The 13,627-nt window shown below is 36.7% G+C and overlaps 1 protein-coding gene across 3 annotated transcripts in view; it reads left to right on the top strand.

Annotated features, from left to right (window-relative positions):
• LOC124171700 (contactin) overlaps positions 1–13,627 on the top strand; it is a 55,732-nt gene that overhangs the window by 34,861 nt on the left and 7,244 nt on the right. For all 3 annotated transcript variants that reach the window (XM_046550956.1, XM_046550958.1, XM_046550957.1), the window contains 4 exons: positions 2,865–3,100; positions 3,864–4,037; positions 4,121–4,306; positions 8,110–8,278. In XM_046550956.1, coding sequence (XP_046406912.1) covers positions 2,865–3,100; positions 3,864–4,037; positions 4,121–4,306; positions 8,110–8,278 — 765 coding nt within the window. The remainder of the gene's footprint in view (positions 1–2,864; positions 3,101–3,863; positions 4,038–4,120; positions 4,307–8,109; positions 8,279–13,627) is intronic.

Here is a 13,627-nt window from a genome sequence, read left to right on the forward strand (position 1 = left end):
AAGATAAAGATGTGATACTTGAAAAAAGTTCAGGGTTCATTATTGAAAATAGGGGAAGGTTTAATGTTTAACTATGTAATCAAATTTTGTCCATGCATATGAGATTTCCATGTGCTGAATGTAGTTTTTAGTTTGCTTAAGGAATATTCTGGTTTTTTTATTAACCCATTTATGCCTAGTGTTCCATTTTTGGAACACCTGACGCGACTTTCTAATTTAATTACTACGACTCATTATACAGCAATATGCCACGGTTTTTCTTTCTGACCCTCTTTATAAAGATACATTTTATTACGGGGCGCAAAGAATTAGTCAGTTTTGCCAACCCATCGTGGTCCGTGTGTTGATAAATATTGGTCTTTTTTTTCAAGGCAGTTTCTCTGAGACCATCTCAAATGTTATATTAATAACTATTTGCCATTATGTCCAAATTTTGTAAATTGTTCCCTGCATGTTCAGTAATAGATAACCTATAGTGTTATAGGAAGAAAATTTTGAAACAATGTATTTTGTTTTAGTTATAAGCTTTTATTTAACAGTGTTCCATTTTTGGAACACTAGGCAAATCCACTACTATCATGTGTGCATTCAGGCGCACTGAAATATTCACTTTAATTTAAAAAAAAGTCAGCAATTAGATTTTATGCGACAGAGGGAAACTATGATATGTCTTGGCTATAATCAGATTCCATTTCAGTGAAAGAAAAAATACATCGATATCTGATCAATTATGAACAGAGAGATGAAAACATATGAGTCACCCTGTGCACTCTTCCATTCGGGACCAAGCCCCCTGGGTCATATTGGCATCGTGAGCATTAATCAGTGAGCGAAGCGCGGCTGCTTGCACCCAATATGCATCTCCTTTTCTTTTTAGCAGAAAGTTTATCGTAAGTGTTTGGGATACGCACTTGTCCTGCCCCCCCCCCCCCTTCTGCCGTATCGGCCATTAGAGTAATGCTTATATTCCTTTCCCTCTCCGTGTCTGAAGGCTGATGATGATGATGACTATACACAGTGAATGATCATGCTGAATGATGATGACTTCTCCGTTACACACGGGAATGAAATCATTCGCCGTGTATAGCGGAAAAATTCGCGAATGAACCGCCATGTGCATGATCATTCAGTGAATACTAGAACATGTTCTATTTTACTCGCATCATCCTATATCATAGATCTCTTGATCACTCAATACGATCATTTGCATGTTCATTCACCATGTATAGCCGTCTTAGCAATGGGAATTTTAGCCTTTTAGTTGTGCGCAAATGGAAGAAAAGCGATATGACTGCCCAGTCAGTAGGAGGTAGAGTTTCAGAAGAACAAATCACAAAAATGAAAACCCCTACAGAATATTTAGGACTCCTTTAGGGAACTGAAGTGATTGATATGATTATCAAATATTCCAATTTATATGCTGCAAGTAAGGGCGTAAACCTTGAACTGACTGTCAGTGATTTTCGGGAATGATTTTCCTGAGTGGCTACGTCTCTGCTCCAAGACGGCGTATGTTTTTGAAGCAAAGACCAGATTCGCATAATTCTCTAGCTACTGATGCAATGAGACGTTACCGATTTCAAACCATATTTTTAAATTTGCATGTTGCTGACAATTCTAACTTGAACCATATGGACAAGTTTTCCAAGCTGTGACCTCTCATAGAGCAACTGAATATTTGCTGGTTTCAGCCTTATCAAGGAAAAAACCCGGACACTCAATACCAAGAATATGGTGTAGGTGCTTCAATTGTTTTGAAATTTACTGAGGCACTCACAACGCAGCATCCTGGTAAATACCATTTTTTGTTCGACAACTTTTTCACAAAAATTTCACTCCTTGCTAAACTTCATTCAATGGGCCATCAAGAAACAAGTACAGCAAGAAAAGATCACATTGACAAACCTCCTTTAATACCGAATGCTACCCTACAGGAAAAAAAAGATGAGGGCACATTTGATTACCGAATCGATGGTAAAGGCAATATTGTTTGCAGATGGAATGATAACAGTTATGTGACTAATGCATCTTCTGGTGACGGTATCAATCCTTTGCAACGGGTCAGTCGTTATTCTCAAAATCAGAAAAAAAGATAAAAGTTACTCAGTCAAATTTAATCAAGGTCTATAATCAGTGTATGGAAGGAGTGGACAGAGCTGATGAAAATATTGACAAGTATCCGTGGAAAGAAATGGTACTAGTGCCCTCTGTTATTCTGCTTTGAGCTGGCTTTACAAAATGCTTGGCAATTGCATAAAATAAGCGATGGGAAGCCAATTTATCTACTTTAATTTCATCGCCGTGTTGCTACATATTCACTATGTAGACATATGTTAATACTGCTGAGCCTGGTAGGAAAAGGAGACCATTCATGAAGACCATCCATATAACCTTGACTCACGTCAAGAAGGCATGAATCATACGATTGTAAAGCAAGAAAAGCAAACTTGTTGTGTCCATTGTCACAAAAATATCACTTAACAATGTAAAAAATGCAATGCATCCTTTCATGTTAGGTGTTCACCTGAGAATCACTCTTAATCGTGAGTTAATAAATGACTGAATCAAATGATTTGCATGTTATCATTAAGTACGTCATAGTAGTGGATTTGCCTAGTGTTCCATTTTTGGAACACCTCGTAATTAATAATTGGCAAGAGATACATTGATTTTTCTATCAGATATAGTTTTCATACGTATTTTTATCTATAATATGTAAAAACCAGGGTAAAATTCGCATTTTTCAAACCTTCGGCATAAATGGGTTAAGGGAAATATAAAATTCAGTGCTGAGTAGTAATGTGAGTTAAATGGTTTTTGCCAATTATTGTGATCTATTTTAAAATTTTCCTATGATATTTTAGGGGTGATTGCTACAGAAGTCGGCAGATATAATGGTCGGAAAGAAGCATTTGTTCGTGAAGTGTTGTCTCCATGGTCAATCTATGAGTTTAGTGTAATGGCTGGAAATGAACTTGGCTATGGTATTGCATCTGCCCCCTCACCTCAGTACAATACCCCAACGGACCATCCATACAGGGCTCCTGCTAATGTCGGTGGAGGTGGAGGAAAGATTGGTGATCTAACCATCACTTGGCAGGTAAGACGATCGCTCATGTTAATGCTAGACAATTTTGGTCTTCATGATGTCATGCAGTGATTCTAACTTAGCATTTTTATTGTCATACCTGGATTGAGTTTATTTGTGTCAGTGATTAATAATATACATTAGTTAGGTCCATGATTTGTTATATTTAAGTCAAATAACTTAATACAGTTATAGGCTGTAGGTCTGAATTAAAATATAATAACAATATAGTACAGAAGAAGCTATTGATTTCTTTGTTGTAAAATATAATGAAAGGATGACAATTTTTATGTCATATGAATTTTCTTGTAAGTGCTATTGCTAAATGGCATTAGCTCTTATCACAGAACTTGTAATGCAGTGATTGTAAATTGGTGGTATTCCTTTTCTTATTTTCTCGCAGTGTCCAATAGCCAGTGGTTAAAATATTACCCCGCTATGTTTTCTCTAAGTCAGTCGGGAGCTCCTCAAAATAGAAAACTATTTAGTTATTTTTCCTTTTACTCATCAAAGCTTCTTCCACTTGTCCCTTTCAGTGTATCTCATCCTGATTTTCTTGGTGATTTAATTTGCTATGTATAGTTAATTTGGTGGTGTAGTGATTACATATCTAATCTATACACACAGAGATCATAGGAGTTGCCTGAATAAGTGAATAGGACAATAGGGAAACATTGTTTGAGTGATTTTATATTTTGTATTTTATTGTAGTTTTGTAGCTTTTTAATTAGACTCATGTTATGATTGCCTTCCTTTTTCCCTTTATTTTGTAAAGCCTCTACATATTGGAGATCAAAATGGTCCTGGAATATACTATAAAATATTTTGGCGGAGGAAAGGGGACATGGAATTTCAAACTCTGGAGCTCAAAGGCATGGGGAACATTGGGATGGCAGTTGTGAAGGTGCAACACAAGTACTATTACACAGAGTATGAAGTTAAAGTTCAGGTAAAGTAGTTTTGCGATCATTTACGTTAGTTTTTTTCATTATTTCATTTTATTTTTATGATGACCTTCTCTGTTTAATGTAGGCTGCCAATGAGGTGGGCTTTGGCCCTGAATCAGAGGTAGTTACAATCTTCAGTGCTGAAGATATGCCACAAGCTGCTCCCAGTCAAGTGTCTGCCCTCTCTTACAACTCAACTGCACTTAATGTCTCATGGATTCCAATTGAGCAGACACGTGAAAGAGTTCGTGGGAAACTCATTGGACACCGGGTAAGACCTCAATGCTACAAACTTGCACTTGAGTATTGTGTATCGTATACATAGTTAATGAAAAATTGCTAATTGCCCTCAAGGATTCTAATTTATTCTTCATAGATTTAAAAAATCTACTTTTTTCATATCTCTACCATTACAATGCTGGGTTAGGCTGTATTAAACATTCTGGGCAATAATTTGTCTAAAACATAGGCCCAAATCCTGCACCATCAGTTTTTGGGTGCTGCCAAATTTCAGGTGCTGTGGTAGTAACCAGTATCGTAATGTTTTTAACAAAGGAATTTGATATGTTACATGAAAATTAAATTAAATTTTTAGGAAATGTATTTAATTGACAAATAGTGTTGGATTAATTGGAAAGTAATTGTTTCTAGATTTACAAACATTCATATTTAACTATATAGGTAGGGCCAGTGAAAAGAATACACATTACTTATGTATGAATGTATTACAGAATATCGTCATTAACCCTAGAAGTGCACACTTATTTTTTCAATCATAAAGTGCACACTGGGGTCCAGCGGACCCCATAACTTTAAATTTTTTTAATTTGAACCCCCTGATATTTTTTTAATATTAATATAGTAAATATCAATAATAGAAGTGTTTATTACACAAATATGTAACTATAAGTTATTTAAACATAATAAAATGAAAGTAAAACAATATTTTTCATTCTAAAGACATAAAAATTCTTTAAGAAAGTCACCAATCCTACTTTTATTTACTCTTACGAATGTTTTAGATGTACAGACAAATAGATTTAACAGCTTAAGTATTACATTCTGTAGTTCATGTAAAAAAATATTTCATATTTATTCTTTCGATAAAACGTATTAATTTTAACAATTGAAAACAACAAAATTTTCCAGTGTATTTTTTTAAATTTTTTTTCACAAATTTCATTAGGACTTCCTATTGCTCCAAAATGTACATTACTATTATTTATTTCACAGGTAAAATATAAATTTTTAGAAAAAAATGGTTTGTTGTTAATTTCTCACTCCAGTACAGGTAGTACACAGATAACTTCGGTGCTCGTCACACATCGGAGCGCGGCACGATGAGCATATAATTCTTGTTTTTCTGTCTCTATTCCTTGGGCATGAGCTGCATCGCATTTTGCTGCGAAGGATATCAGGTTTATCAATCGCTGATATTTCAATTTTTAAAATTTCCGCAGTAGTATTCCTGATTGAAGAACACAGGTTTATTTCAAATTCCGTTGATGCAAATGAGGTTTGATGAGTGACAAAGCCAAGTTTTTCAAAAATGTTCTCCGATTTATTTTTTCATTACTATCAATATGAGAGTAAAGAACCATTGCGTTTATACCAGATTGGTCTAGCATGCCATAGAAAATCCGCATTGGCCATTGAAAGGTTTTTCTAGAGTTTCTTTTCTGCTGTGTATATTCATGACACAGTTGATCAAATGTGTCTGTTCCTCCTTTAGTGGCATTATACCTGCAAATAATCTCGGGCTTTCCATTGTCTTCATTTATAGCTCCACCCAAATGAAAAGATGACAACAAAAGGACTATTATATTACTTTTCGGTGTGAAAGACACCAGGGTCATGTCAGGGTCAAAGGCAATTCGTGAAGATTGAACAACAGCTTCTTGTAAAATCCACTGGAATTTGACGCTTGTTTTTACGAATGGTGCCCACCATCATTTTTGAATAATCTTTTAGCATCTTCTTTACAAGCTCAACAGAAGTGAACCAATTGTCGCACGTAATATTTCTATTCGTGCCATGAATTGGTGTTGACAATGTCCGTACATAATATGTCGGAACAGTTATCTGGATTGGTAACTACTTTTCCTATGTAAGGATAGGCATTTACCATGTAAAACGTTTTTGCATCATTCATCATTACAATTTTTATGCCATACTTATCTGGCTTTCCTTTCATATATATCCGAAAGGGGCAACGACCTCAAAAACCGAGAAGTTGTTCATCTACTGTACAATACTCATGAGGAGTGTAACATTTCTTGCAATTATCTACAAACCCTTCCCAAATTTCACGAAGTGGTGCAAATTTATCGATCGTTCTGCGCTGCATTCTCGCGTTTTATCATCAAAACGCAAGGTTGACAGCAAAAACAGGAATCGGTGAAGAGACATGGTGCATTGATACAACGTAGATCCAAACTCAGTTGACCAGAGTTCATACAAATTTGTGTAGCACGTCTTCTGCACCCCAGAAAAACATGGAAGTCTCAATCTCCTCAACATCTACATCACCGTGGTACGATTGAGGAATTGTGACATTTTGACGCTGCCGTTGTATTTCCTCATTTGTGTGCGTCATTATTTTATTTCGTAAAGCACTATCCAACAGTAATTCCCAAGCTTTCCGGGGAGTTTTGACGTCGTGCGCTGCTCCTTTTGATCCAGGCAGATCCGAAACCAAATTTCGCTCTCTCTTTCGATCTCCAAATGATTTCAAACGTCAATGTTTGATGAATAGTTTACTATTATGAGTAATATATGTTCAAAACAATTGCCCTACAATCAATTCCATTGAAGTTTGTTCGTACGTCTTTCACTCCGAAGTTCCTAAATTATTTGCAAAAGAGGAAACCAAGATATTTCACAAAAAAAGTTGATGTCCTCAAATATCCCAAAGTGATAAAAATGATAAACGACATTTCAATTACTATAAACGTATAAATACGATTATAACAAATGTATTTGCAGCAAAAAAGGCAATAAACAAATGTGTTAATTTTTCCTGCAATTTCAAAAAAATTTCATGAAGTGCACACTGGGGTCCAATGGACCCCAGACCATTTTCAATATTAAATTATAAAGCAATAAGCGCGTTGAAAAAATCACCACACTCATGAAACTTTTACTAAGATATAAAAGGAAATTTACATTGGTATGAGCTTTCAATATTTTGCGCATTACAAAAGTTACAGCAAAGAAAAAAACTCCTGGGGTCCACTGGACCCCAGTGTGCCCTTCTAGGGTTAAATGTCATTAGTCAAAAAATAAAATTAATAGAATATGTTAAATGCTATAAAAATCTCGTGCGATTTAAATGCATTTTATGTAATGTAGTTCATTGAGCTGTCTTATAATACCCTATCTTGTTATACTTACATAAAAACAGTTACATTCAGTTGATTTCATCAACAGAAGAATGTGGCTGAATTCGGGTGAATGTCATTAATCCCAGCACTTCCTCAATCTAACATTTCATTAATAAATATCCAAATACATATTATGTAACAGTAATTAAGCTATAGAACAATTGCATACACTGGGGATCAATCAGGGGTCAAACAATTGATGGAAATCAAATTGATGAAACATGTACCTGAAATGGCAATAGCTTCTTATCATTTAAACATTTTTATCGCATGCTCTAGAATGTTTTTGCAACTAAAGATGTAAATTTCTTACAAAATAATATCTTAAAATATTCTGGTTTGGCTTTGAAGTCATCTGCTTGAATCGAGGGTTGAGTACTTCCCCAATACAGTGAGCCCTTGACATACGAAGAAGATTTTGGGTGCTCGACTGCATAAAATCCTGTTATAGAATCTGTAATTTCTCACCTAGAATATTATTCTTGAAATTTATTCATAGAACTTAACTACTCTTGTTTCATTAATTATTAATCTGAAATACATCTATTACTTATATCCAAGATGGCTTCCTGAAATATTTTATATGAAACTTTTAAGTGATTTTATTTCTATTTAGTTGACGAGGCGTCACTGATTGATGCTGATTCCTTGGTATAATATCTTATCTTTTCCTTTCTAATGATGGTTGTAGCTCAAGTATTGGAAGGAGGATGGGAAAGAAGAAGATGCCGTATACTACCTCAGCCGAAGTACCAAACCATGGTCACTTATTGTTGGTTTGCAGCCAGATACTAATTACTATGTGAAAGTAATGGCCTACAATGCTGCTGGAGAAGGACCTGAAAGTGAAAGATTTTTGGGTAATTGTTTTATCTTATGTTAAATTATAATTAAATACGCCAATGTATGAAATTCGCTATGAAGAAAATATTTGACTTAGCCGGGATACTTCATAGCAAACTTCATCCATTGGTGTGTTTAACTTTGCACCCGTGTGCGTGACTGCGTATAAAGTCACTTGTTCTTGCAGTGCTTATGTTCAATTATGCTAGACACATTGTTTTTATCGTTGTAATTTGTTTGTCCTGTGATCTGAAAAAGTAATAGTACTGTTTAGAAATCAAGGAAAATCAATCATGATGAAGTGCATTTACAGTTGGACTAAAAGCATTGCAATGAATTGAGTGGGTCCCACTTTTACCACAGTTCAAAAATGGCTTTCAGATCTATTCTATAGTCCAAGGAGGAGAGAAAGTGGAATAATATTTACCTCTCCCACTATATTGCTAGTAAAGCATCATTTGATGCTATAAGGAGGACTCAGTACATTGATGGTCACAATTCCTACCTTTGTTGTTGAATTGCTGTTATTTTGCTTGACATTGAATTATTTTGGATGGTGGATATTACTCATGAAAATCAATTAATTTGAGAAAACCAAAATGTAACTTTTGAACCTCAGTATTGTTAGGAACTACAGTAGCTCTTCGTAAAACAAAGTCAGACTAACCTTAAATGCACAAACTTTGTACTGACTCTAAATGTGCCCAAAAATTATTGCAATGTCTGTCTTTACCCAAATCCACAACCAGCGTGGTGCATTTACTTCACTGTTCAATTATTTAAACTAGGGATGGGTCGAATAGTAGATTTCTCGAATTCGAATATCGAATTCGAATATTAAATCATTGCTCGAATATTCGAATACCTCGAATTTCGAATACCTCGAATACTAAACGATGAATGTGAAAATGTTTGACTAGGTCGCCTATGCAGCAGGAAACCCAAGATTTTGGCGAGTAATTGTGATTGCCTTTAAAGGATTCAAACAGGAATTTAGCTGATTAATGGAATATTTTAATTTTATGTAAACAATAGGGTAGTTTCCTTCATTAAAGAAAACGAAAGGTATTGATTGTGATTCGTTACCCACCATTAGTGTATTCATAATATACAAATTATTTCGTTCTAGAAATACCGGTTTAGACTAATGGCAATGTTCAATTTTACCTCATTTGAAAAAGGCCAGATTGGCGCCTATGCGATGCCACTCCACGAGACATCACAGGGACCTAGTTTCTACACGAGAGGATCGGAGTTTTACATCGTCTGAGGTTACCAATGCATGCATGAGGCACAGAGCTCAGGGAAACATGTCTTAATAATCACACAGTCTGTTTGATAAGGTATTAATAATCCATATTTAAGCCAAGCGCTACCAGCTAGCATGGTACTCGGGTACCTGCTAGCATCCTGCGTCGTAATAGCGCTCAGAGCCTCGCCCCAAGGTCACCTCATTTGCGGCAGCGGGAACCAGAACGACGTCACGCGGAGTTTTTCCCGGCATTCATACTTAACCGTCGCGTTTTCGCGCGCTTGAAAATTTTCACTTTTAATTTAATCGCGAAAAATAGGTATTGTAATTTAAAACTCTAAAAGCGTTTAATACGTACTTCAGGAGTATTAATATTTCGATTTAGGCAATAAAAAATAATAGGAAACCACCCTATTTGAGCATTACGCCTCCGTCGTATTTCTTCTTCTTCCCGGTATTTATTTTCCTGCGCAAAATGCTTAAATAAAGTCAGAAATATGTCGTGTTTGGTCTTATTCTTTTTTAAATTACGCGCACATTACTAATATTTCAATCCAATAAAGGTGTAATAACAATTGCCGAAAGTCATTGTTAGACACCTTTCGGGCTAGTAGATGACTCATGCAGCAGTTGACCTCGAGAACGGGGGAAATTCGAAGCAGGTAGGTAGAAAAAGGTCAGTGGGTGAGAAAAGGGGGTGGGTGCGAGACACGTTTTTATTTTTCTCGCGTAACTTGATATTTTTTGAAGCTAAGGTTTTTGTAATACAATCACTGCGCGAGCTGGGATCTTTTGTTTGATTTCGGAGAAGAGGAAATCGTCAAGAGTGGGTGAGGCGAATGCTGAATGGAGGGGGATAGCAGATCGTGGGAAATGCGCCAATGTCACTATCCCACGGCACTGAGTTCCTCCCTATGGTAGTTTCATCTCCTGGAGATGATTCAAAATAAGTGCCTGTCATTATTAGCCACAAAGGACACACGGCAAACACCTCCTCTCATTTTATCAAAAGATGGATGCGGGAAAATGGTCAGTGGGGAGAAAGAGGGAAGGGTGAAACACGATTCTATTATTTTGCGGTAACTTGATATTTTTTTCAAAGCTGAGGTCTTCGTAATACGATCCCTGCACGAGCCGGGACCTTTTTTTTGTTTTCGGGGAAGAGGAAATCGTCTGAAGGGGTGGGGCGAACGCTGAATGGATGGGGATAGCGGATCGTGGGAAATGCGCCAATGTTGCTATCCCACGGAACTGAGGTTCTCCTGATAGGGGACACCTGGGATTTTCGGATTTTTTTCATCCGATCAATTTCGGTTCCCCACGTCGAACTCTTTTCACCGTTCGAACCCGTGAATTTGATGTATTTCGTCAGCTTGCCTAAAACGGCGCTGCATGCACTAGACGACTAGAGTTCTCATTTTTCCGAATCAACTACCAACAACGTGCGAGCGACAGTGTATGACGCGAAATTCAAAGTATTCGAGGTATTCGAGACGGTACCTTTGGCATAACTATTCGAGATCTCGAATATCGAATACTTTCTATTATTCGAGGTATTCGAGTATTCGCGGATACTATTCGCACATCTCTAATTTAAACCAATATCACGCTCCATTCAACCATGGTTGATTAATCAACGTTTTATCGTGGTTATTCCTTACTGTTACCATTTTCTTTGGTTGGTATTGCTTATGGTTAATGCAGTCACGTTTCTCAGACAGGGACACACGCAGTTATGGGAATACAATTTGCATAGGTGGTCAGCACTGAAAATAACCGAACTGCTATTCAGATTGCATTTTGGTTATTTTCACTCCTGCACTGTGATGAGATTTTATTGATTTTATTTTATTCCCAAACCACCGAATACAGCTCATATTGGCCATTTTAGATCGGGGTATTCAACAAATTTAACAATCAAACGTACACAAACAACCCTACCGTAGATAGGGGAAAACTACCCAGGCGGGACTCGAACCTGCAACCTCTTGTTTGGCAGGCAGGGACTTTACCCCGCCGCCACCGAGGCCGGCGATTCTCTCTGATTCTAGGCCCTTCCCATGTATAATACATAGAGTGAAACCTCCCAAAATGCACCTCTATAATTGATAAACTTCCTAACGATTAAGTCTGAATGTGGGCTCTAGTTACGGAAACAACCTCTCTAAAGCAAAGTTTTTCGCTTGGAAATTATTATACTATGTGTTTATTTGCAAGTTCACTTCGAAATGCCACATTATCCTAAGAGTATCTCTTTATTTTGATACATTTCTTGGTTTTAACCAATTTAGAGTGACCTAAAGCAATAAATCTTATCATTGATTTAGTGTGGTTTTTGAAATATTTCTGCAAATCATTATCGTTCTTTCCAGTCCAGTCTCTTGCTCTTCTGGGAGCAGCAGGGAATGTTAATCAGTAAGTGAGTCAGTGACGCAAGAGGCTATATAAGTTATGGGCATGCATTATTTGTTATTGTGGTCATAAAAAGTTTGTTCTTACAAAAATGCATCCCAGCAGGAGTCCACTGAAGCTGCTGTAATTGTGACTCATGCCATATATCTATGTAGAATCTTTGTTCATCCTGTGAAGATGCTAGGTACATTGCACAACCCTTCACGGCAATGTCATCATTTTCCTGGTTCCATTGAATTCGTTATATGGAGGTCTTACTGCATTGAGCTGGAAGAGAAATGAAATACTTCATGTCTTTAAAGTTTAAATTACAACGGGCAGTAGGGTGGTCCTTATATTTTAAGTCTTTGAATTTCTTTTGGGCCGCCCCCCAGATTAGTTCCAATTGGTTAGAAAATTAATTGTGACACATACTTTTTCAATCAGATAATGGAAAAAAATGTGCTGCATCGCTCTTAAAGTTTGGAAATTTTGGTATTTTTGGGTACTTTTCAGACATAACTGAAGATAATGTCACACTCAGATTTTTTATCACTTTTCTGTACTTAACAAAGACTCGGTAGACATTTGTAGTGTATCACCTCAAATATCTTTTAATAATATCTAATCAAATTGATCAAATGTGGGGGGCATCCTAAAAGAAATTCGAAAACTAAAAATAAGGACCACCCTAATGCCCATTGTAGGCACGAACCAAGGATGTGACATATAAGTGGTCTTCAAAGCTTTGACACCTAAATGGATGCTTCCATCATCCCAATTTATAAATATGTACTCCATTTCCTTGTCTTTCCTTACCCTATCATCCCGTCTCTCCTCTTCTATTACCCATCTTTCCATTGCAGGGTTCCCACTCAACCGTGAAAACCTTAAAACCGTGAATAAGCCGTGATTTTCATCAACCGTGAAAAAACCTGGAAAAAGCCGTGAAATTCGCTATAAAACCTTAAAAACCTCTCAGACTTGATTGTAGATCTACGATTGGCGGATCAAAAGAAAAATCGATTTGTCGATCATATTTTAATGTCAGTCACTCGCAGGCACTGTCCCCGTATTTATCTGCACACGTATGTTCGAAGCGCAAATATTGGTCCGTGTGCGATGACGACACACAGACCTTAAGGCTGTGATTGGAAGACCGTTAGCCAAAGTGATCATTAACCCTGACGAGAAATCAGACACCTCTTCACTTCCCTGTCACCCTCCATTAACCTTTAGCCGGCACTAAATTTTGCTTACGATAGGCGACGCCATAAGAGCTCTTTCATTGCTGCGTTTGCATTCTCGGCGTTTGTCGCGTTTGCTATACATTTTTAGGTAACGTGCGGCCGGTGATTGCTATGTGATCAATATTTCTTCCTAAATGGCTCATCAACGTACCGTGAATTTGACACAATTTAGACCGTGAAAACCTGGAAAAAACCGTGAATTTGATAATTAAGTTAGAGTGGGAACCCTGCATTACCTAACCCCTTCCACTTCAATCTATTTTATGAATATCGTGCTCCTATCCTCTGTGCATTTATTCTGTGGTTCATTTTAAATGGATTGGTAGGTAATGAAATGATATTTTGTAGTTTGTAATCAATGTAAAACAGTAAAATAAAATGTGATTATTATTTCCTATTGTAAAGTATCTAGTCGAATACTTCGAGAACACTGCTATCACTTCTCGTATAAAATCATTTTATTCCTTCGAATG

The sequence above is a fragment of the Ischnura elegans genome, chromosome X (genome assembly GCF_921293095.1).
Source record: "Ischnura elegans chromosome X, ioIscEleg1.1, whole genome shotgun sequence".
NCBI lineage: Eukaryota > Metazoa > Arthropoda > Insecta > Odonata > Coenagrionidae > Ischnura > Ischnura elegans.